Source organism: Pygocentrus nattereri, chromosome 3 (assembly GCF_015220715.1).
Source record: "Pygocentrus nattereri isolate fPygNat1 chromosome 3, fPygNat1.pri, whole genome shotgun sequence".
Classification (NCBI taxonomy): domain Eukaryota; kingdom Metazoa; phylum Chordata; class Actinopteri; order Characiformes; family Serrasalmidae; genus Pygocentrus; species Pygocentrus nattereri.
In genome coordinates, this window is record NC_051213.1 from 13,934,081 (window position 1) to 13,956,602 (window position 22,522).

The 22,522-nt window shown below is 40.4% G+C and overlaps 2 protein-coding genes across 5 annotated transcripts in view; both read right to left on the minus strand.

Annotated features, from left to right (window-relative positions):
- The window catches only part of stk17a (serine/threonine kinase 17a), a 32,326-nt gene extending 24,714 nt beyond the window's left edge, over positions 1–7,612 (minus strand). Inside the window, exon 1 of the mRNA XM_017703895.2 lies at positions 7,047–7,612. Coding sequence (XP_017559384.1) covers positions 7,047–7,189 — 143 coding nt within the window. The 5' untranslated portion in view covers positions 7,190–7,612. The remainder of the gene's footprint in view (positions 1–7,046) is intronic.
- Positions 7,613–7,930: 318 nt separating this feature from the next.
- Positions 7,931–22,522, minus strand: part of LOC108431216 (E3 ubiquitin-protein ligase HECW1) — a 104,435-nt gene continuing 89,843 nt past the window's right edge. For all 4 annotated transcript variants that reach the window (XM_037537267.1, XM_037537268.1, XM_017704233.2 and 1 more), the window contains 7 exons: positions 22,095–22,247; positions 21,260–21,358; positions 20,975–21,104; positions 18,254–18,400; positions 17,651–17,765; positions 15,279–15,477; positions 7,931–11,136 (listed from right to left, as the gene is read on the minus strand). In XM_037537267.1, coding sequence (XP_037393164.1) covers positions 11,025–11,136; positions 15,279–15,477; positions 17,651–17,765; positions 18,254–18,400; positions 20,975–21,104; positions 21,260–21,358; positions 22,095–22,247 — 955 coding nt within the window. In that variant the 3' untranslated portion in view covers positions 7,931–11,024. The remainder of the gene's footprint in view (positions 11,137–15,278; positions 15,478–17,650; positions 17,766–18,253; positions 18,401–20,974; positions 21,105–21,259; positions 21,359–22,094; positions 22,248–22,522) is intronic.

Below are 22,522 nucleotides of genomic sequence, written 5' to 3' on the forward strand. Positions count from 1 at the left end.
ACAACTTGAGAAGTGGAGCAATGATGTCATGGTATCCTTCTCAGTTGTCAAGCCTGAGACAGAGATCCTTTCTGTAAGAATGAGGGTGCGAGGCTAGGGTTCCAAAACGCGACAGGGGAAAGAAAAGGGGGGCCTGTGGCGTAAGTGAAAGGGACCACACTGCACACATCCGACAGGCTCTTAAACCCCATCTAGATACAGAACCCTAGACAGTGGCTCTGGGATTTAGAGAGGAGGGTGAGACATTTTCAGCTGATGACATGCTGCCTTAGATAGTGGCCAGACTAGGAGGAACACATGAGGTAAACAAAGCCCTACCAAATAACTTCAGAGTGTCTGACCTTAATTAACGATGACAGAGATTCTTCTTTTATGAACAGCCATAGGGATCAGATGACCTTCATCTAACTTCAGTTAGATAGTCCATCGCTGCCATCAGATTCTCTCTGTCAATGACAACCTCAAGTACCAAAGTCTAATTTTTTAGCCAAATCAAACTATTTAAGACGTATTCAACCACATACGCTCCAAAGTCACATCGGCAATGTGATTCATGGAACTACAATAGTCATAGTCCTGAAAAGCATCAGCAGTCACAAGTTCAACAAAGATGCCTGGATGCAGCTGAGGAAAACTGGTTGGTTGAGCACAATGAGTAAAAGGAAAAAAGCAGTAAATCGCACCTCATCATGACTCTCTAGATGAAAATCACTAGCATGTATGTGAAAAAGACTTCCCTTCCCGAAAATGGAGGATGACTTCTCTGGGTGTTTCTCCAGGCGATACTGCCAAATGGAAAACAAAGCTGGTACAGTTAAGACTGGCAGCAGCTCCAAATGAGTTATCGTGGAGCAAGACACACACACAAAAAAAAAAGGTTTGTAATTCTCATGTTCTAGTTTCACTTACTTGGCTTAGAACCATGCTATAAAACTTTAGGATGTTTTTCTACTACACAAAGTACCAGAACCTCTAGCACCAGTAAACTGAACCTATGCTATTTCCCTTGGCCATTGGTATCGTACCAGGGTTATGGTTTTTTGGGATTTGCTCAAGATGGGTAACAACAGGATCTGAAGATACTTGAGGGTGTACTCTTCTGGTTGGTAATACATGCAGCTGAAGCCAACAACAATTTAGTGAATTCTTCACTCTTCCAGGTGAAGATAAAGTCAACAAGCATTATAACATGACCAATACAAGCACAGGAATTTAAGCAAGAAAGCAGTGTTGGTGGTTCGATTGCTATTTTTGCTAATTTGCAATTTAACTTATTAAAGAATTCAATATGCTAATTCTGTTCTAGCGTTTATACTAGCAGGTACAGAAAGAGTGGTTTTGCTCATGGGTTTTCCACTAGATAGAGAAAAGCTTTTTTTGCTTGATTATACACATCATGTGTAACAGTACATACTGGTGTGAGCATGTGCACAGACAACAGCGTAGTAAATCATTTCATAGCAGCCAAAAAATAAACCTAAATAGCAAGCAAGCTAATTAGCCGAATTAGATGCTTTAGAGACGTCCTGGTGGTTCGCCGTCTCTCAAGCAGGTGAAAAATGAACTAGAATGGTAAGTTTTTTTGGCTGTTGTTTTGGTCAGCTCTTGTTTTAGAATGGGCAGTAAAACACCCCTTGCGTTTAGCAAAACAATGACCCAAAATGAATGAGAGAGAAAGGAGACAAGAAAACTGTCTCCAGTAGAGTGCATACAAACTCCTTACAAGCTCACCGTGTGGCAAAGTCATATGAGTAAGTAATCTTGCACTGCTTAGACAATAAAAATGGAAGGGTCATTTAAAATAGGGATGGGGAGTCCACGTGAGAAGCATACAGCATTAAAAAAAAGAGAAAATTCTACATGGAAAAAGTAATAATATTTCATGGTTAAACAATGTGTCATTGTGTTTTGACTACAGCTTAAACCGTAAATGGTAGCAACTCCAATTCAAATAACATGATGCGGCCTTTAAAAATCTGTGCCCAGCAGTGCAGGAACTTTGGAAAACCTGACATGGCTATATAAGGGCTTGGATGCAGGTTTGCAGTTACAATTCTCTCTCTCATTTCACAAAAAAACGCTTATCTTTGATCAAATCACCTCCAGTCTAATTATGATGTACAGAATGTGTTCCCAATTCCCCACACACATCAGGCACGTCAGGAAAAGCTGTTGTTTTTTGGGTTATTTGGACTTCACACCTGAGTCCTGGACCTTATTTGACAGGACTGGGTTTTCCCTAAGCAGTGGAACACAAGTCAGCCCGGCAATTATCCATATTTATGCATCTAGAAACCACACAATTGCTTTCATTTGACCTCGCACTTTCTATACAGCGGGATTCACCAGGGGAGGGCAGGTATTTTCCATCAGCACAGATGACCGGCACAACTGACAATGACTTCTCTAAATAAAAACATAGAAAATATTACTAAAGGAGTTTCTTCCTAGATTTTTGGAGCCATATCTTCTCACACTTCCTCTTCTAAAAGTTGTTATGGCACTGTAAAAATATTTATATTTGGAGCAGTTGGTTCTTTTGTTTTTCCTAAGCTTTTGGCAGTATTGCCCTCTAGCTTAATGCTGGATTTACCCGAAGCTAATGCCACCATGCCTTGGAAATTCCTGTCATGTAAAATTCCAAACATTCTCCGTACACCATTAATCTCAAACATGGGCAAAAATGTCAACTAGTCCTTAACAACTTGGTACATTACTGTAGCTTTTGTAGTCTGGTTGTAAATATGTCAATTAGCCTGATCCCTTGGGCCACTCAAGAATCCAGACAGCTTAACATTTCCCCCCCTCTCTCACCAGGGACCAGCTTACTAGATCATTAAACCAGATGTGCAGTGTTTTCAAGTATTATATGAAGAGTTTCATTCCAAAATGCTATCTATTTGTAACTATTTTGAGTAAAACAAGTTTTTGAAAGAATAACAACCAAGATTTTAATATTAATCACAACACTACACTCACACCTCTTATATGTGTAAAGTTCACTGTCTGCAACACTGCATTAAAAAAGAAAATGAATGAAAGGGGCATATAATGCCTTTTAGAATTCAACCCTTTACATACAGGGAAGGCTTACCAAACCTAGTAAACCAAATCTTTGCCACAGTGACTGACCTGAAGCTCAAAGTAATGTCAGAGATTTAAAAAGCAGGCCTTTTCACCAGAAAGACACCAACTTAAACTGGTCATTTTAAATGTAATATAAATGAAATACAAATTTTGAACCTCTGTGGGTCTGACTTATTACACCAGTGCTGTAAAGACCCAACTGTACTTACTGAGCGTTTAATAACTGAAAACTAGAGGAACAGAAAAACTTTCCATGTTGACTGTAATGTTATCTCCTCTACCTGGTTGTTTGTGGAATAGACACATTTTTCACTGAAAGCACATGACCGATTATTAAATTGCTTTAACATATGAGCACATTCTTTACGGTCTAAAAATAGACTGTTATTTTCCAGTGAAAAAAAAAGAACCATCCTAATTCCTTTAGCAGGCACCCAAACCCCATGCTGCGGCCTTCAAGTTCAGAAAGGGGCTGTCTCCACACGTCCATGGCCATCCAAACAAACACACAGCCAGGAGAACCAACTAAGACGCTTGGATCATGGCCTGTTTTAACTTCTTAAGTTTACCTTTGGGAAACTGGGCTGCAAGATGGGAAATCCAGGAGGTCTTCAGCTCAGCCAGGCAATGTCATGAAACCAATAACATGCTACCTTTTCTTGTACACTACACTCTGTGTTAAGGCACTTTAACAGTGTACTCACTGTAAATCTTTGCCCATTAATCACATTTGTTAACCAGCTAAAGAATCCAACATGCTAACCAGTGTTCCTTGTTTTATGTTTAAGAGAGACTAGACCATGAAACAGAAATCCTTATACTAGCTTAAATGGAAAGCTCACAACGTCGTACATATCTGAAGTCAAACACGCACCTGGTCTGGGTTTTGTCTGTTAAAATCAAACAGACGGGGATTTTGAGCGCCTTGCACTTCTAAAGCACCCAGGCAAAGATCCAGCCCACATGCAACCACACAGATGAGGTCCATAAGGCCGACATGAGGTCCACATGACATGCTGTGACAGGACAAGCTGTCAGAAGAGTTTTTTTGAAGGAGATGCTAAATAACCGAAACTGATATGGATTAGAATATTCCAGTGACTAACATTAGTGCTTTGAGTAAGAGTAACGTTAGCTCACTCTGAAAAATCACTTACAATGCAAACTAAGTGTCCTCAGGAGTGTCAGAATACTGACCATTTATTGATTATTCTGCTCCCTCAGAATCAACACCAGTACGTTTTGTGGACAAAGGGAACATTGTGCTCATGTAGAACCTAGGTCAGACTTGCATATGCTGTACGTGATGACTTTATTCTTCATTTCAAAATGCTCCAAGATGTTTCTTTTTAAATTTAATCACGGCTGTTCTTTTTCTTTCCCTATCTGCTCACAAAGGCACAACACTATGAGTGAACCGCTGTCCTGTTCAGGTAAAACCAATAATTCACCGTTTGTTGGACATCACTTTGAAAATGTAAACAAAAAATTGACAATGTAAATATCTGCTGATGATTGTTGATAATATCGACAGTAAACAATGTTAACAGATTTATTGCAAATCCCCTTAAAAAAGGAACAAAATTTGTCCTGTTTAACTGAATTCAGCGCAGCATAGTATATAATAGGTTGAATAAAGAGCCATTTTTCATGTAGCACCTCTGGTGCATTGTGTTGCCACTGGCTTGCTCGTGGGGGCTTGGACCCAGATTTTTCTTTTCTTTCTTTCTGTAATACTGATTGTTCTGTAAAGCTGCTTTGTGACAACACCTGTTGTAAAAAGTGCTATATAAATAAACTTTTCCTGCTTGCTTGCTTTCAACTTTCCAAAAGTCAGCAGTATAAAAATTTGTGATGTGTCCTGTTTTGAGAAAATGCCTTAGTTAAGTGATACTTTTTTAATCCCACAAACGGGGAAATTCCATCTCCGCATTTAACCCATCCATGAAGTGAAACACCACATACACACTAGTGAATACACACACACTAGGGGGCAGTGAGCACACTTGCCCAGAGCGGTGGGCAGCCCTATCCACGGCGCCCGGGGAGCAATTGGGGGTTAGGTGTCTTGCTCAAGGACACCTCAGTCATGGACTGTCGGTGCTGGGGATCGAACCGCCAACCTCAAGGTCACAGGGCCAGCTCCTTAACCTCCAACCCACGACTGCCCAATGCAGATGTGATGTCATATTTTTCCAAACACCCCACCAATTATATAAAGCCACACAGTTGCTATTAAGAATTTATTTTAAGTGTTATACAAAATTTAAGCTACTTTAAGCCACAAAGTGTTTCTTTTCAAGAAAATGCTCCCTTCTTCTCGCGGACATAAAAAGCACATCTTTAAGTCTCACAACTAAGATCAGCAACAAAAAGTTTAAGAATCAACGGGGACTCTGAAATTTCTTTGGCCTCTGTATCAATGCTGCATCTCATCCTTAGAGGAATCTGAGGAAACTTTGGATTTCATAAAACTAAAATAAATTTTAACATTTTAGCTGAAATTTACAAGCAGACAAATACCACAGATAATCATCAGTCTTTAAATAGCGATTCTTCAACACAAGCAGTTGACCTCAACAAATCAGATGAAGTTTAACCTCATTATGAGTCTATGAAGGTTTCTGATGACACTGTGTAGAAAGGCTGCAACAGCAGACATCACAAGTGCCAAATTATTTTGAGTTCTTGCATATTTATAAAGCTGAGCAACAATCTCTGACTGCAGCTCTCTGTAGAAGTGGGCAATAAGACGAAACTGCATTGTTACTGTGATAACTTATGTCAATATGCTTTTCTGAGCGTAACGTGGATATAATGTCAGCATTTTTAAATACCAACTGCATGTCTCATTACAAACAGAGCATAATTAGTCCTGTTTAACTGGGTTTAGTGCAATGCAGTACATAAAGCTTTAAAAAAAATCATATTCACTGTTTTTGATGGTACTTTTACTAACTGTGGCACTACTGGTGCTGTTCTGTCTATTCCATCTTATTAAACCCATTCAACTTATTAAATATATAGAAATAAAACTAAATAAAAAAATAGAGTGACGCATATTGTCTAATGCAAAAATGCCTTCAATGTTACATTTTCACCATATCACCCACACCTCAACATACTTCAAATTGGTCCTAATTCTCCCAATCTGGAATTTCCTATCCAGAAAATAATCCTGATTTACTAGCTAATAGGATTCCTAACGACTACACACAAAGCAAAGATATAAATCACGTCAGATCTTAAATGAATAGATCAGATCATTTAAGATGTGATTTCAGTCTAAAAAACATCACAGGTAAGCTGCCTTAGATGTGTACAGCAGTTTAAAGCCCTGTTGGCATCTGTGCTCGTGTTTCATTCATCACTCCGTTTGAAAAGCAGAAGTTTATAAGACAGTAGTAGTTCATCGACTAACAACCTAGAACAAGCTCTGAACTTGAAGGTTTCACATGGCAAAGCACTGAGACAGAGACTACCGAGCACTGTTTAAAAAAGATGGTTCTTCAAGGGTTCTTCAGTAAACACAGTGGTTCTATATGGAAGCATTTGTATGCTCACACGGTTCTTTGCATGCTGAACTGGTTCTTCGGATTCGGATATGGTTCTATACGGAACCTTTTTTTTTAAAATGGTTCTAAGTACCACCAAAAGAGTTCCTCTATTGTTACAAGCTTGATATCGTTACAATAGCAGAACCCTTTTTGGTGCTGTATAGAGCCATTTCCAAAAAAATGTTCTAAACAGAATCATATACAACACGTTCTCAATCAATCAGAAGAACAAGTACGCCGTGCAAAGAACTACTTCACTAAGGAACTTTTGAAGAACCATCATTTTTAAGAGAGTAGCTGCACTCAGATGCATCCAGGGCCAGCAGACAGACAGATAATAGTTCTTCTGCCAGACACACACTGTGAGCAGCTGCTACTTCAGCTGTTCCTCAGTCAGCGTACCTGCCCAGCTCCTTGCCCGGTATGAGGCTGTAGTGGTCGGAGAAAGGCTCGTTCCTGATGCTGCTCTTGATCTCGCAGAGTAAACCAGAGCGGCTGTGGTTGGACTGGGCTCGGCTCCTCGCCGCCGGACACTCGGGGATCATAACGGTGGACTGAATAGCGCTGCTTTACCCGATGTAAGCTGGAGAAGCTCTTCTTCTACAGTCAAGGCGCTCAGTTCGCTTAGTAAAACTAAGTTTAAGGAGGCAGCTTCTCGCTAGCTGGCGACTAGCTGCCTGTGTGGACCGACTAACAGAGTCAGCCAGCCGAGCCCACCGCTACACAGCTAGCTGGAACACACACAACACAACGGTAAACTCAGTAAAGTAAGCCTGCGAAACTTGTCGGCCTGACTAGAAACCTCTAAAAACGAAATGGAGGTTTATGAAAAAGCGACTAACGAAACTCTCATCTTGGTTCGTGGGTTGTGTTAAGTGTCTGTCCGGACAAAAATCGGTAAGTCCGTCTACTAAGTTCAATAGCTGCGCTCTCTCCTCTCTCAGCCTTTAGCCAGCAACGCTCACTTTGATTTCCGTCACCATGGCAACGGCCTTGATTGACAAGCGGCTCGGCCAAAGGGGGCGGGGCTCGTTGTGATCAGGGTTTCCCTGCAGGCGCTGAGCCAAGATGTCGAACCCAATTCACCTAAAAGGCTTTAAACTTTAACCTTCACAGTTACTCACAGTCACCATTGCAGTTCTGGATATACTAAACTAAGCTGCGTGTGAAAATAATGATGACATCTTGAATGTGTTTCACTAACAGCGAACATAGATGTTGGACGTGCAGTGCAGTCAGAGCCCCCTGCTGGTCAGCAGCGTAATGACGAGCCTCAGTCTGCTCCGTTTTCATCCAGCAATGCGTTTTACAAACAAGTCTTTATTCACAGTCCATGTACAGAGATATAATGGAAGTGAAAGCACTGGGACACTGTGAGGCTAAAATGTCTCTCAGGAATACTGTGGTAACAGTCTGAGGAGGACAAAACAAAAAGAGCAAACAGCATGAAATTAGTGGCACATACGTATTGGAGTACTAGGCCCGAGGGGACTTCTAAAAATCATTTAAGAAACATTTTTAGCAAACATATATTTAACGCATATACAAAGAGAAGTAAAAAGCTGAAACTGCAAATGAACTAATGTGACATAATTCAAAATTAAGCACAGTGTTTTAAGGTGCATCAGATGCTAAACTGGCCTTTAAACCTGATTTCTCTTGTTATTCAAACATGCTCACGTGTAAATGCACTTCATTCTTTCTATTATGCTGCGATACAAGCTAAAGATGGAATGGAATAGAAATAGGCAAAATGTTCTTTACATGAAACGGTCCATTATTCATTCTAACATGCGGAAGCTGAAAGCTATTCCAGGTCTGGACAGTGTCGGTGCAAAGCACGTTAAAGAAACCACAATCATACCAACCAAATCAAAGATGCAGAGTGAAACAAACTGCTTGTGAACACAGAGTAAGCATAAGCAAGCTCGTCAAAGTTCATTTATAAAGATCTCACTTGAATACAGTTTGGGTACTTCAGCGCGGTTACATATTGGAATAATTCAGTGCATTATGGGATTAGATCAGCGTTTCCCAACCTCAGATCTGTAGTCCACCTGCGTTATACAGTTACAATTAGCTAATCCTATGACTCAGGTGCAGACAAAACACTCACATTGCACAGTATGGGCCTGGCCTACAGGACTGGAGTTAGGAAAAACTGACATGGGCAATAAGTATAACAGTATTAAGTGTGTTTTCTCCATTAATGGCCTCTTCAAAATAACAACAACGTTACTGTGTATACAAATAACTGTACACAAACAAGGCATTTCCAAATCATAGAAAATATTATAAATAATGATAAACACCACATCATAGTCGGGCATTCTAACAATGTCAATCCAAATAAAAAGAATCACTTGGTTAAAGAAATCAATCAACACATTACAGTAGCCTTCCAATAAACCATAGAAAATATATGTGACCTACAAAAATAATTACATTAATATCTGCATTAGGCATACATACTTACAGATAAATAGCAGAGGCTTGATTAGTTTCAAGGTCATATCGCAAATGATAATAATTGCCTAGTTTTCAGCCTCTGCAGTGGGTAATATGGATGTTTCTGTGATCTCGATAATGTATCAAATAAATAAATGTACAAATAAATATGAATGTACAATGTCCAATTATAGTGATCTTCAGGGCATTGGCATCAGTTTCAAGAAGGAAAATAAGTTGGGAAAGATGCAGTTACCTGATTGGGTACAGAATGAAGGGTATGAACTATAGCTTAACCTCATGCCTTCCACTGTGTATTTTCTGAGGGGCATCCCTGATCTCCCAAAACAGCGGCTGTGAAAACAACTACAGTGTTATTTTGGAGCTGGAATCAGGCTGTGTCTACAGAGCATTGTGAGGAGATTAGCGTTTGAGCTGCTAATCTGAGTATACTGTAAATTCGCTTACATCACCTGGCTCAACAGACTCTCTGCATGTTCTCTACTAGAACACTGAGACAGCAGAGACTCAGGAGGCTGCAGCGTAGAGTAGCCTAAACTCACACTCGAGTGAAAACACTGTTACCTCGAATTTGAAAGCAGAAATCTGTCAAAATTGTACTTGAGCACTTGAGTAACTCAGGAAATGTGAATAGTTAGGGTGGTTTTCCACTGCATGGAACCTTTTTCACCAGAAACCTGACTGTTTTTATCACTGGACTTTTAGCCTACCGAAAGTTCCAGTTTTTCATATCTGATGAATATTAGTACCAACAGGACATAACCGTACTCGAGGGTGTTCTCCTCTGTGTTTGGTAACACATGAAGCTAAATCCAGCAGTACTTTAGCAAATTCCTTACGCCTCCAGGTAAAGAAAAAGTCACCAAGCACTATTACGTGACCAATAAGTGCACAAATAGAAACTAGAGTGGTGTGTCAATTGCTACTTTTAGAATTATTACTTTGTGAAGAATTTGGAGACATAAGCTAAGAAGCTAACGCTAACTATATTAGCATTTGTGCTAGCAGCCAAAGGAGGCTTTGCTTTTCTTTTTTTTCCACTCGATCTTCGCCCGATTCTGCACACAATTCTGTAAAAGCAGCCAATAAGTTAAGCTAACTACCAAACAAGGTAGTTAATTATCCAAATTAGACACTTTAGAGTGGTTATTATGACCGTTCCTGCTGTCTCTTATACAGGTGGATAAAATAAACTAGAACTAGAACCTTCAATTCAGTTGGTCCCCATTCGAGTAAGTTTGACTGTGAGGTGGAAAAACACCTGCTAGCATTGGGCTCTGATTATCATTAGGGTCACAGTGACTGTGTGTACAGCACTTATGAGACACAATATCACGTATATATGACAAGCTATACTTAAACTGCCCCATAATTTCAGGGAGGCACATCAAAGTACTTGCTTTATCTCCACTGTTGGCCATTGGTGATATTTTGCACTCAACAGAGAGCACACTTTAAGAATGAATGTTCACAGAGCTTTGGCAATAAAACTAACATGTCCTTCTTATTAAACTGCAGGCCACAGGTGAACTGTATGCCATGTGGGATTTGTACCCCATGCATAATGACAGCGCATCAGGAAAATGGGCAATGCCTCATTGGTAACATGGCACAGCAGATGAACATTAGCAAGGGAACAGTCAGTGAGCTGAAACACATTAGGCTGGATGCAGGTTTTCACTACACATCTTAGTTTTTTCCTTCCCCAACCCTATAGTAGTACAATATGTACAATATAACTATTAGCTGTTTCATGCAATTTCAATTCATCTCAAACAAAACTTCACATACTCTCAGATGAAACCTCAGATGCATTTAGATAAAAACAGTAGTCTCTTAAGAGGATAGGGTCACTGAAAATTAAATTACAAGTAAGAAAGAAAAAAAAAACTTGGATGTCCCAGAATTCCTTTACTCCAGACCAAAAGTACTGGTCTCCTCCACAGCGATCAGTAGTTTCTCATACAGCATGGTGTATGAAGGATATGGAGGCAAATCCAGGCGGTTAAAGCATGTGTGAGCCCTGTAAAAAAAAAAAAGAGAGAGAGAGAAAAAACAGAAGTCAAACGTCAAGAAAGAACATTTAAACAAGTCTAGGAGCTTTTCACCGCAGAGCATTTGTTCTCATACAATATGAGAATATTTTTTTCCTCTCTGTAGTATTTTTTTTTTGATGATGATGATGATGATGTAAAGCGTCCTTGGGTTTGTGAAAGGCGCTATATAAATGGAACTTATTATTATTGTTATCATCATTATTATTATTATTATTATTATTATTATGAGTGTGTATAATGAGGTATAGGTTATATGCCATTATCTTCAGATTATAAAGTATAGTACTGTGCAAAAGTCAGAGGCCACTCATTTGTTTATTTATTTATTTAATTCCTAGTCAAAATGGCCAAGTACAAGTTATTCATTTTTCCGAACATGTTTCTGCAAAGATTAGAAATAATCCACTTGCATAAGGAAAAGAAAAGTCAAAGAAAAATGAACAAAAAAATAGTTAAAGTTATAAAATATCAAAAGATATAGAGAAAATGGGCCTCCTAACAACCAAACAACCAAGACCTGGTAGACCCCCAAAACTGTCACCATCAGATAAACAGTACTTAAAGCTTTTATCTTTGAGAGAGAAGAGAAAATCAAGCTCCACAGATGTTTCTATCCATCTTGTGGAGCTACCCCGTGTAGCTGTGAAGTAGCTGTTACTGAGAAAAGAAATAAACAAGAAAGGTTAGAAGATGTTGATGTGCTCAGAACACTGGACTGACCACCCCAGAGTCCCCACCTCAACGTCACTGAATGTGTTGGAATTAATTTGATTGCGAGAAGTAGAAAATGCAACTTCTGACTGAACTTATGAAGTGTGGACAAATATTTCAGCAGATTTATTTGAAAAACTTATAAGCAAGTCCCCTAAAAAGAATAGAAGCTGTAATAAAAATACTGAACATTTTTTAGTTATTATATATTTAGTTCATTATATTTAATTGTTCAGGCTTCTGCATAATTTTGCACCAAATATATGTTTTTTAGCTTTTTTTCCTCTAAGACTATCAAAACAAATAACTTGTACTGAAAAGGCCATTTTGACAAAATATTAAATAAATCAAGGGTGGTCTCTGACCTTTGCATAGCACTATAAATTTTGATGAACACCTTCTTTGGTGTGCATCTTTCAATGTTATCAGAATTAAAGATGAAACTGGAGCTTTCTGCACAAGTTCCTTCAGCCGGCCCTTATTCAGCTTAGTGCTTATGCTTTTCCACACAATGACAAAAACAAGCCCATTCTCCCTGTGACAGCGAAATATGAGCTCAGCGCAGTGTTTTACTGCTGACAGCACCAGCTTTTGATCCCCTGGCTCTGCCATTTGCCAACATGACAGTGCAAAAATGACATTAGAGAGTGAAACGCTAGATACGTCAGTGAGAGCTTTTCAAATGGTCAATTTTGGGATGACAAACTTTGTCATCTCAAGTAACCTTCTTTATAAGTCTAAACAGCAGAAACCCTGAAAAGAGGGGCTTTTGAGCCTGTGCTGAATGAATGACTGTCTCAACTCATTCCCTGGGCACTATCAAAGAAATGAAGCCAAAATATCAGCTCAATGTTTGGATCTCTGGCATAGCTCACAAAAGATTTTGTAAGGGTTGTGACTTGGGTTAACAGTGATGTGTTAAAAACGCTATTTATTCCCTGTAGCGGTGTGTGCCCTGTAATTTTAGCACTTTGGATTCAGTTAAATGGCACACAAAGCCAGCTATCAGGCGCCAACAAACGAAAAGATTAAAGGTTATAACCATTTCTTCTGTGTGTCCCTGTGTTTGCTTTACTAATGGCTGTTAACACCCTGGAAAAACATAATCTACAACAAAGTGTTCTTGCTGGATAAACACATGCACTTGAACCTGCACTCTCCCATAGATGTCTGTGTAGTTTTCACACAGAGTTTAAAGCATGAAAACTATGAAGTGACTGAAAGGGCAATTTAATTTTTAGAATGTAGCACAGAATTTTCAAACCAATCCTAAATGACTCCATATCATATTTAGTCTACTCTGCACACTGTACACTTGAGAATATTCAATGTTCATATCAGCCAGAAAACTAGATGAACAGTTTGTACCACACAGACTAGAAGTGGGGTAACACATCTAGTGCCATCCAAAAAGTAAGTATTAAAGTCTCAAACAGGACACCCTTCTTCTCCAAGGCCAATAATGAGGTCAAGGTATAAGAAGAATTTCAGAATTAATCCTTGAATTTGACTAAGTCAGGCCTTTTCAAACAGAAACGGAAAGAGCTATGATGAGAAATGTCAGTTTCGTGTGCTTACTTAATCAGCGCAAATGATATCAGAACCTCTTAGAGCCATTTAAACATACAACTACTACTCAGAGCGAGGACGGTGTCATGCCATGACTGCACGCTGTCCTGCAGCTAGAGAGGACATGTGAGAGTGAGTCAGCATGAGTCACACACTTAATGTCAAGTGAAAACCTCTGAGCTAAGAGCTCTGCATAGGTGTTTTTGAGTGCAAGTGGGTGGGCGTTTTAAAAGAAGAGTATTTGATTTATTGCACATGCTGCTAACATGTGATACCACAAGGGGCCCAATGTACTAAGCCTTTTGCAGCAGCTTCAGATGCAAATCAGACACATTCTGCCCATGTGCTATGTGTGAAACTGGTGCACGAGCCTTACTGAGTAGTTTAAGGGCTGTGTGCACTGTAAAACAACTTACTACAGCAGTTTTGCATTGATTTCATTCTGCCTTTTAAAACCAGGCATAAATAAAAGCATTATGGTCTCAAAATACATCTTGCTAAAAGAAAGTCTTTTGTGAATGGCAGCAGATAAAGCAGTTTGATGGAGGCACATGCCTCAAACATGATCTGAAAGAATGTTTATCATCAGAAAATACTGTCTGAACTGTTAGGACACAGAGGGCACAAAATGCAGCCTGTTCTTGTATGTACATCTAGCCCTATATGTCCAAGAGTATCCAAACACCTTCTAATCAGTGAAGGGGATTCAATTGTGAACACACAGTTTGTTTCCTTTCCAGAATGAAATCTAGAGAGGCCACACATTAGACTAAAATCACCATGACTGCCAAGCATCACCTACTCTTGGCTCTGGAGCAGTGGAACCACCTTCTCTGGAGTGATGGAGCTCAATTTAATATCACTGGGATGAGTTGAGGTGGTGTTTGTGATCCAGAACTAATCATCTAACATCAGTACCTCACCTCAGTAATACTATTGCGTTTTTCCAAAGGATGTTACAACACAAAAACACTGATTTCAGAAAAAAATGTTGGATAAAGTGTCTAGAAACTTTAGGACATACAGTGCTGGTTTACCAGACAGGGATTAAGCCTAGTGCTGAACTGTATAAGAATTTCCATTCATAATGCTGCGCAGTACAAATCATAGGCTTAATCATTGTCTGAGAAATCAATCCATAGTGAAAACTTTGTATGAGAGGAAAAGAACACTGTTAAACACAATGGACCTCATTCACCAACCATTCTGAAGAAGACATTTCTTCTTCAGACCGTCTTACGCAGTTTTTATGATGATTCCGACATTCACCAATGTGGGATTTGTTCTTAGGTAAGAAAAGAATCTACACACACTCAAAAGCACAAAGGTGCTAAAAATTCTGTGGTTTAAGAACACGTCATGAATCTGACTTGGGACCTTTCTCAAGAACAAATTTAAGAAAAAAATTTAGGAAGGTATTGGTGAATGTTGTTTTCCCAAGTGATGAACCTTGTGACACACACACACACACACACACACACATTTTCGTCGCTGCTTCTCCCTCAGGGTCACGGGAGCGGTAATCGGGCAGAAGGCAGGATACACCCTGGACAGGTTGCCAGTCCATCGCAGGGAAACCTTGTGACACGAAGAGCCAAAATTTCTCCAAAAATGGTCTTGAAATCTACCCCAACTGTTGGACTTTGTCAGTAATCAGACAGATAGCTAATTCCTCACTCTGACCCTGTATCTGAATGGCTGGAATGTGGGACGGCACATAAGGCAATGTTTAAGGCAAGCATAGTTTCCCAATAGACGCACCTTGTACCAAGGCTCAAAAATGCCTCAGGACTTTTCTGTGTAAACTGGAATGTGTTTCTCCTCATACCTGGGTAGTGAGGTGATCTTCCCCCATTTCTCAATGCAGAACCGACGCAGGCCATTGCTTCCACGTAAAGCTGCGAAGCCCTCATATGGCACACTGGACGTGCCTGTCACAAACTGCAGCAGCCTCAGTCTCTGCTCGTTATTAAAGCGCTCCACAGCCCCCCAGAACCACCGGATCACTATGTGTCCATCATGGTAGCCTGGATATAGGTGGATGGTTCGAGAGGAGGAGAGAGGAGACAGATATATATGTAAAAAAGTTAAGGTATTTCCTTTTATAGAGACCAACAGCACATTTAAATACATTGAAAATTGTCCATTGCCACTGTAGCATGGCTAAAATGTGACACCTAATCCACCCATAAACTCTGCATGAAAAGTCAACAGAGACACTACAGTTATGAAGGAGGCCATTCCAACAACACTATAAAACCACAAACCACAGAGGTCAAAAAAATACCACAGATGTTACAAGCTTTGCTTCTGACGTCAAAGGTCCCATCCATGGCAATGAACAGTGAGAGAGAGCCATTGCTTGTTTTGGAGTTAGAGGCGGGAGAAGGTGTTCTGGACTCTGCTGGCTTCTAGAATGATTTATAGTAGAAATTGTGAGGAAAAAAAGGTCAAATGGCTCAAATGGAGCAGATGATTAGCAGAGGCAATTAAGAGCTTAGCCATTAATGAGGGTCAAATGAGCGTTCGGAAATCCCAGCACAGCACTCTTAGAGGTTTAACGATTTAGACATGTTTGTGGATATTTTTGGCATGGGAAGGCATGGGAATAACTTCCAAAAGACCTAAGAAGAAGACAAAGTGAAAAGGAGAAAAGGAGAGAGTGACTAAGGAAGAAAGAGTAAAGGACTAGGACTGGTTTTTACTTGTTGGCAAGAGCTAAAAGATGTGAATGGGTGCATGACAGTCTCGCAGTTAATGGGACACCAATGAAAATTCAACATCAGAGTATACAACTCTGGCAATGTTTTTTATGAAAGATTGCGATGTAGGTAAGCTGTAATCTTATCTGTATCATCCCTGTCTCACGTAGTTTTGAAGTGTTTTCAGATGCTTAAAGTCATCTAACAATGCAATTGAATAAAATTCTATAATATTACTTTTATTATCTTGTAAGTTGACAGGTTTTTCTTCTGATGTTATATTTGCGGGTGTTGCGCATCTTGACTGCAGAATCTGGCTCCCATTCATGTCCAAGCGCATGACACAGGCATATGGATGTCTCAGATTAAATTCGCAATTTTGGTTGTTTATACATAGCATCAATATGCCTGCAGGATGCACGTGCACACAAAGGGAAGTCGGATTCTGTATCCATTAGCTCATCAGCAAATGCATGTGCACATGAGAGGGGCTTACAGCACAGTTTATAAATGTATTTCTGACAGTGGTGTAAAAGTGAAATACACGCTGCATTTGATGGGGAAGCCCAAGAGCAAAAAAAACAAAAGACAACAAAAAAACAAAAAACTCACAAAACAACTCACATAATGCTGCTTTAAATGATTTACATTAACAAACTGTAAGGACAGGCCCCCATGAGCAGGACTAACTGGCATGCTTAAGGTCACGTTGGAAGCAGAAACTGGCTCTGAATCTAAAACCTTCACAAAGTTCTCTGAGGTCCCCCCTCACTTTACACGTAAAGATTTTTCCCAATCCGATTGAATACATTCCGATTACAGATTCAGACTGAGGTGTCTATATGCCCGCCCTCATCAAAAACATCATGGAAAATCTTCATTTACATGTAATCCAATGCAAAATGACGCATATGCGTGGAGAACCATCTACAGTAAACGTTACCATGACAGCGAACCTCACGTGAGGTCCAGTCCGAGTGAGATGAGTTTCCAGTTGGCGCGCTTGTGTTTTTTAATTGCTTTAAACTGATGTTAGACTCAGACAAATGTACCTCACATGTACTTATTAAAGAAGGGCCGGAGGAAGACGTCGTGTTCCGAGACACATAAGATGGACGTCCGTTCCACCGCCGTCGTTTAAAGCTCAGAGCATAAAAATTCGTCTCCTCTGCAGACCAGTTTCTGCTCCGCCATGTTGAAGGGTATAAACTTTTAAGCCGTTTATGACTCTCTGCTTTTGCTGTGACACGAACGCACATGTGCAGAATGTACTTGCACGTTCCGATTGGAATGTAATCGGATTCAGCGTTTACACAGTTATTATTCTTCTATGTAACAGATTATTTACAGGATTACCCACCTCATACAATCAGATAGAAAAGACTAGACTATTCTGATTGAGGTGTTTTTACGTGGATGTATTCTATTATGATTGAGTTATGAGTCGGATTATTAACGGATCATTAGGTTGCATGTAAATGTGGTAAGCACTTCTTACCTCCTCTGTACTCTGTATTGGACCTCCAGTCATTCAAGTCGATCTCTGCTGTCCCCGCAATGACCAGCTCAAGCTCCCGAGCATCAAAAACTGACACCAGACGTGAGTCAACCACCTGATCAGAAAAAACAATAGGTTTAATGAAGATTGTCTATGCTGACATGCTTGTTAAGACACGCTTAGTCATTTCTACATGACAGAAACCAGTTTCAATACTGTACAAAATATTCAGTTATACTTTATTAACAAATGCTTAACAAATGTTTCCTGTGAGCCGACTGACTGAACCTAGTCGTCCAATAAACACATTCGTAATCATGATTCTCTGTAAGGGATTTATTCTAAGTTCAACTGGATTGTTTTTCTTGGATTGTCTTTGTCAATAAATTTAATGATTCCTTATTTTCTTAAATTTTTAATTTCTTAACTCATCCTCATTCTCGCAGTATATATATTTTTTACTAATCCATACATTCTGAATCATCAGCCCAAAAACAGGCAACTAGCTAAAGGTCCAAAATACAGAATACATGTAGCTCCTACTACAGTGCCTAAAAGCCAAGGGTCAGAATTCACTAAAGTCGGGTCAGTGTGCTTGCATACCTCATAGAAACCCCGAACCAATGCTTCCGTCTGTTGCACCACCCCTCTTTCCACCCTCCACTTGGCCATTCGCTCAATGTACTCCTTCTTATTCTTCTCAGTCACCTGAATGTTGGATCCACCAGACTTAAGCTCCCTCTCTGTCACCTGTTCATAGCAAGCAAGGTCAGACCACAAGATTATTATGAGTACTTTTTGTGCTGTGGACTTTGAATGATTTAGTTTGGGTTCATACTGTGTGATTAAGCACATTAAATAGATAATATGCATGCAAGGCATTATAGCAAAATGAAAAGAAAAAAAATTATATTTTTATAATATAACGGTGATGGATGGATCTACAACCCTCACCTATGATATATATATATCCATCCATCCATCCATCACCGTTGACCGCTAGTCCAGACAGGGTTGCGGTAGCAGTTGGGAGAGCAGAGAATCCCAGATGACCCTGTCCCCCACAGCTCATGACCATAGGTGAGGGTTGTAGATCGACCGGTAAACGCTTCGCCTTTTGGCTCAACTCCCTCTTCACCACTACAGTCCGGTACAGTGACCGCATTACTGCTGCCGCCTGTCCCAGCCTACGGCCGATCTCACGATCCCTCTTCCCATCACTCGTGAACAAGACCCCAAGATACTTAAACTCCTCCACCTGGGGCAAGTCCTTTCCCCTTACCTGGAGTGGGCATGCTATCCTTTTCCGGGCCAAGACCATGGACTCAGACTTGGAGGTGCTGATCCGCATACCAACCGCTAAGCTGCAAACCGCTCCAGTGAGCACTGGAGGCATCCATGTGATCCAGCCAAAAGAACAACATCATCTGCAAATAGCAGAGACACCACCCTCTGGCCTTCACACAAAATGCCCTCCTGACCCCGACTAGGCCCTGACACTCTGTCCATGAATATCACGAACAAGAGTGGAGACAGGGCGCAACCCTGGTGGAGTCCAACGCTAACACTGAAAGAGTCTGACTTAATGTAATATACGGACACAGCTCTCACTCCGGGAATACAGAGATTGGATAGCCCGGAGTATTAGCCCCGGCACCCCATACTCCCGGAGGACCTCCCACAAGATATCTCAAGGAACACGGTCATAAGCCTTCTCCAAGTCCACAAAACATGTAGACTGGGTTGGCAAACTCCCATGCCCCCTCAACAATCTGTGAGAGGATGAAAAGCTGATCCATTGTTCCACGGCCAGGATGGAATCCACATTGTTCCTCCTCAATCTGAGGTTCAACTATCGGTCGTAGTCTCCTTTCCAGCACCTTTGCATAGACTTTCCCAGGGAGGCTGAGCAGTGTGATACCCTGATAATTGGCACACACCCTCCGGTCCCCCCTTTTAAAAATAGGGACCACCACCCCAGTCTTTCAGTCCAAGGGTACTGTTCCCGAGGTCCATGCAATATTGCAGAGATGTGTTAGCCACAACAGCCCCACAATATCCAGAGCCTTAAGCATTTCTGGACGAATCTCATCCACCCCCGGGGCCTTGCCACTGAGGAGCTTACCAACTACCTCAGTGACCTCCACCAGGGAAATGGAACTTGACACCCCAGAAGCCTCTAAGCCTCTAAGCCTCTTCGTTCCAGAGCCGACACTGTGGGTGGAGGTGAGCCCAACTATATCTAGTTGGTACCCCTCAACCTCCTGTACAAGTTCCGGCTCCTTCCCCCCCAGTGAGGTTACATTCCATGTACCAAGAGCTAGTTTCTGCTGCAGGGGTCTAGGTCACCTAGGGCCTCCCCGCAATCTCCCACTGCCAATATGGAACTGCACCGCTCCCCCATGCTGGACCTTGCGGGTGGTGGGCCCACATGGCCTCCCCACGCTGCCTCTTCGGGCTGAGCCCGGCCGGGTTACATGGGCTGCCCAGCCACCAGGCGCTCACCATGGAACACTACCCCCAGGCCTGGCTCCAAGGGTAGGTCCCGGTGACCCTTTCCCGGGCAGGGTACACGATTTCTTGAGCCCGATATGCATGAAGAACTTTTGATCGTGTTAGTCTGGGTCTTCACTGCAGACCTGTTCGCCCTGGGAGATACTACCCGGAGCATATTGCTCCCGACGACTTAGCTCTGAAATTAGCTTCAGAGCTACATATATATATATATATATATATATATATATATATATATATATATATATATATATATACACACATATATATACAGTACTTTGTGAAAGTCTTAGGCACCCAACACACATTTTCAAAATCTATTTATTTGTGTAGTTTGTCTCTATATATCTATATATATATATAAAATAGTGATTTTATGGATGTTAGTGTGTTTGTGTAACCATTTTCAAACCTCTCCTCGAGGAAGCCCAGTACTATATGTTGTTAAAAAGCAGCTCCTGGTTTGACCAATCAGTGCTTCAGTAAATTGTGCTCATGATGTAATTGATGATATTAACAAGTCTCTGTGGCAGCTGTGAAGGTGTCAAGGAAAAATATGGACTCAAGAAATTCTTGTTACTTTTTATTGTTTTTATGTTTATTTGAATTATGAATATGGCTTTATTCTAATGTAAATTGTAATAAACTCCCTGCTGAGGTAAATTGTTTAAAAATTTGCTTAGATGCCTAAACCTTTTGCACAGTACTGTGTATATATATATATATATATATATATATATATATATATATATATATATATATATATATATATATATATATATATGATGAACAGGCTGAGAAGGACAGTACCTGTCCAAAGACCTCCTCATTAACAGTGAAGGTCAGCTCAAGAATGTCAGTGATGTCATTGTCCTTCATCCACTGGAGGCTCTGGTGGAACTCCTCATCCAGATACTCTAAATCACTCAGATCAGTCACCCTGCCAAAGGTACAATTTGAACAATTATGAACAATTTCATTGGATGCAGACTCCAAAACAATAAGAGTAGTAGAGCAAAGACTAATAACTCCTTTTGGATTAGTCTAAAACTAGGCCTAATCTTTATCCAGAAAATTCAGGAGCATGAAACTTACAGTCGAAGCAGGGCTTTGTAGAATGGCCGAGTGAAGAACGCATCCAGCAGATACTGATGAATCAGTGCCAGACCCAGAATACGCCCACTAAACCGGAACCTGTAGGAAGGACATTACAGAACATACTTACATTAGTTACATAACTTAAGTGCTGCACTCTGTGCACTTCTATAGCATTTGGCTTTTTGTATTTCAGCCTTCATAGTGTATGGAGTCAAGCACACTGTCATATTACTAATCTTTAAATGCATGGGTGATTAACCAACTGTACATAGCCTACCTTTCATTAGCATTAGCATTCATATCTAGGAACTGGAATGATAATGTAAAACTGCCAAAAGGTTTGGTTAATAAATCTTAAAAAAATCTAATAAATTGTGTTGATTATTAGGCTTCTTATCTAAAAGAACAGATAAGGTAGAAGGGGGGAAGAGGTCAGTGGTCACCAACAAGTATGCATTTAAGAGTAATTAGCTAAAAAGGTCTAATTCTTTAGATATTTCAATGAAAAGATCCTAGCAGCTAATCTTTGCTATGTGAGGGCACTGAGATAAAAAGACATGAGATCAGTCTATCCTCTTAAAATATAGAGTAAGAGAAAAAGGAAGAAACTATCTATTTGGCTTCCTTTTCTTTCATCATCACTGTAATTTGCCAAACAAAAGTGACATTTTATCTGTCAGTCAAATTGCCTAAATGACACAAAACAAATACCATGGCATTCTTTGCATGCTTATCAAAGTGACTGACAAGAACAGGAGTACTATTCCATAACCGCACGCCACATCGACAGGCGCGTGTGTGAGGAGGAGTGAGCGAGAAACTGAGAACGCACCATTCTAAATGGTTCTCTACAAAGGCAGACATGGGGCTAATCTGAACAGTGTAGGTGTCGTTGGCTGAGTATTCAAACAGGCCGTAGTAGGGATTAAACAGCTCCTGAGACAGCAAGAAGAAGAACTCCCGCGAAGGCCCACTGTAGTCCAGACTAGACATGAAACAAACGAACATTCAAAGTAAGATAATAGCAAGAGACAAGTGAAAAAAAAGTAAAAGAGCATAAGAAGTTGAGATTACATTTTTTTGTCTGATTACACCACTATTAATACACTGCTCAAAAAAATAAAGGGAACACTTAACACAATATAACTCCAAGTAAATCAAACTTCTGTGAAATCAAACTGTCCACTTAGGAAGCAACACTGATTGACAATCAATTTCACAGCTGTTGTGCAAATGGAATAGACAACAGGTGGAAATTAT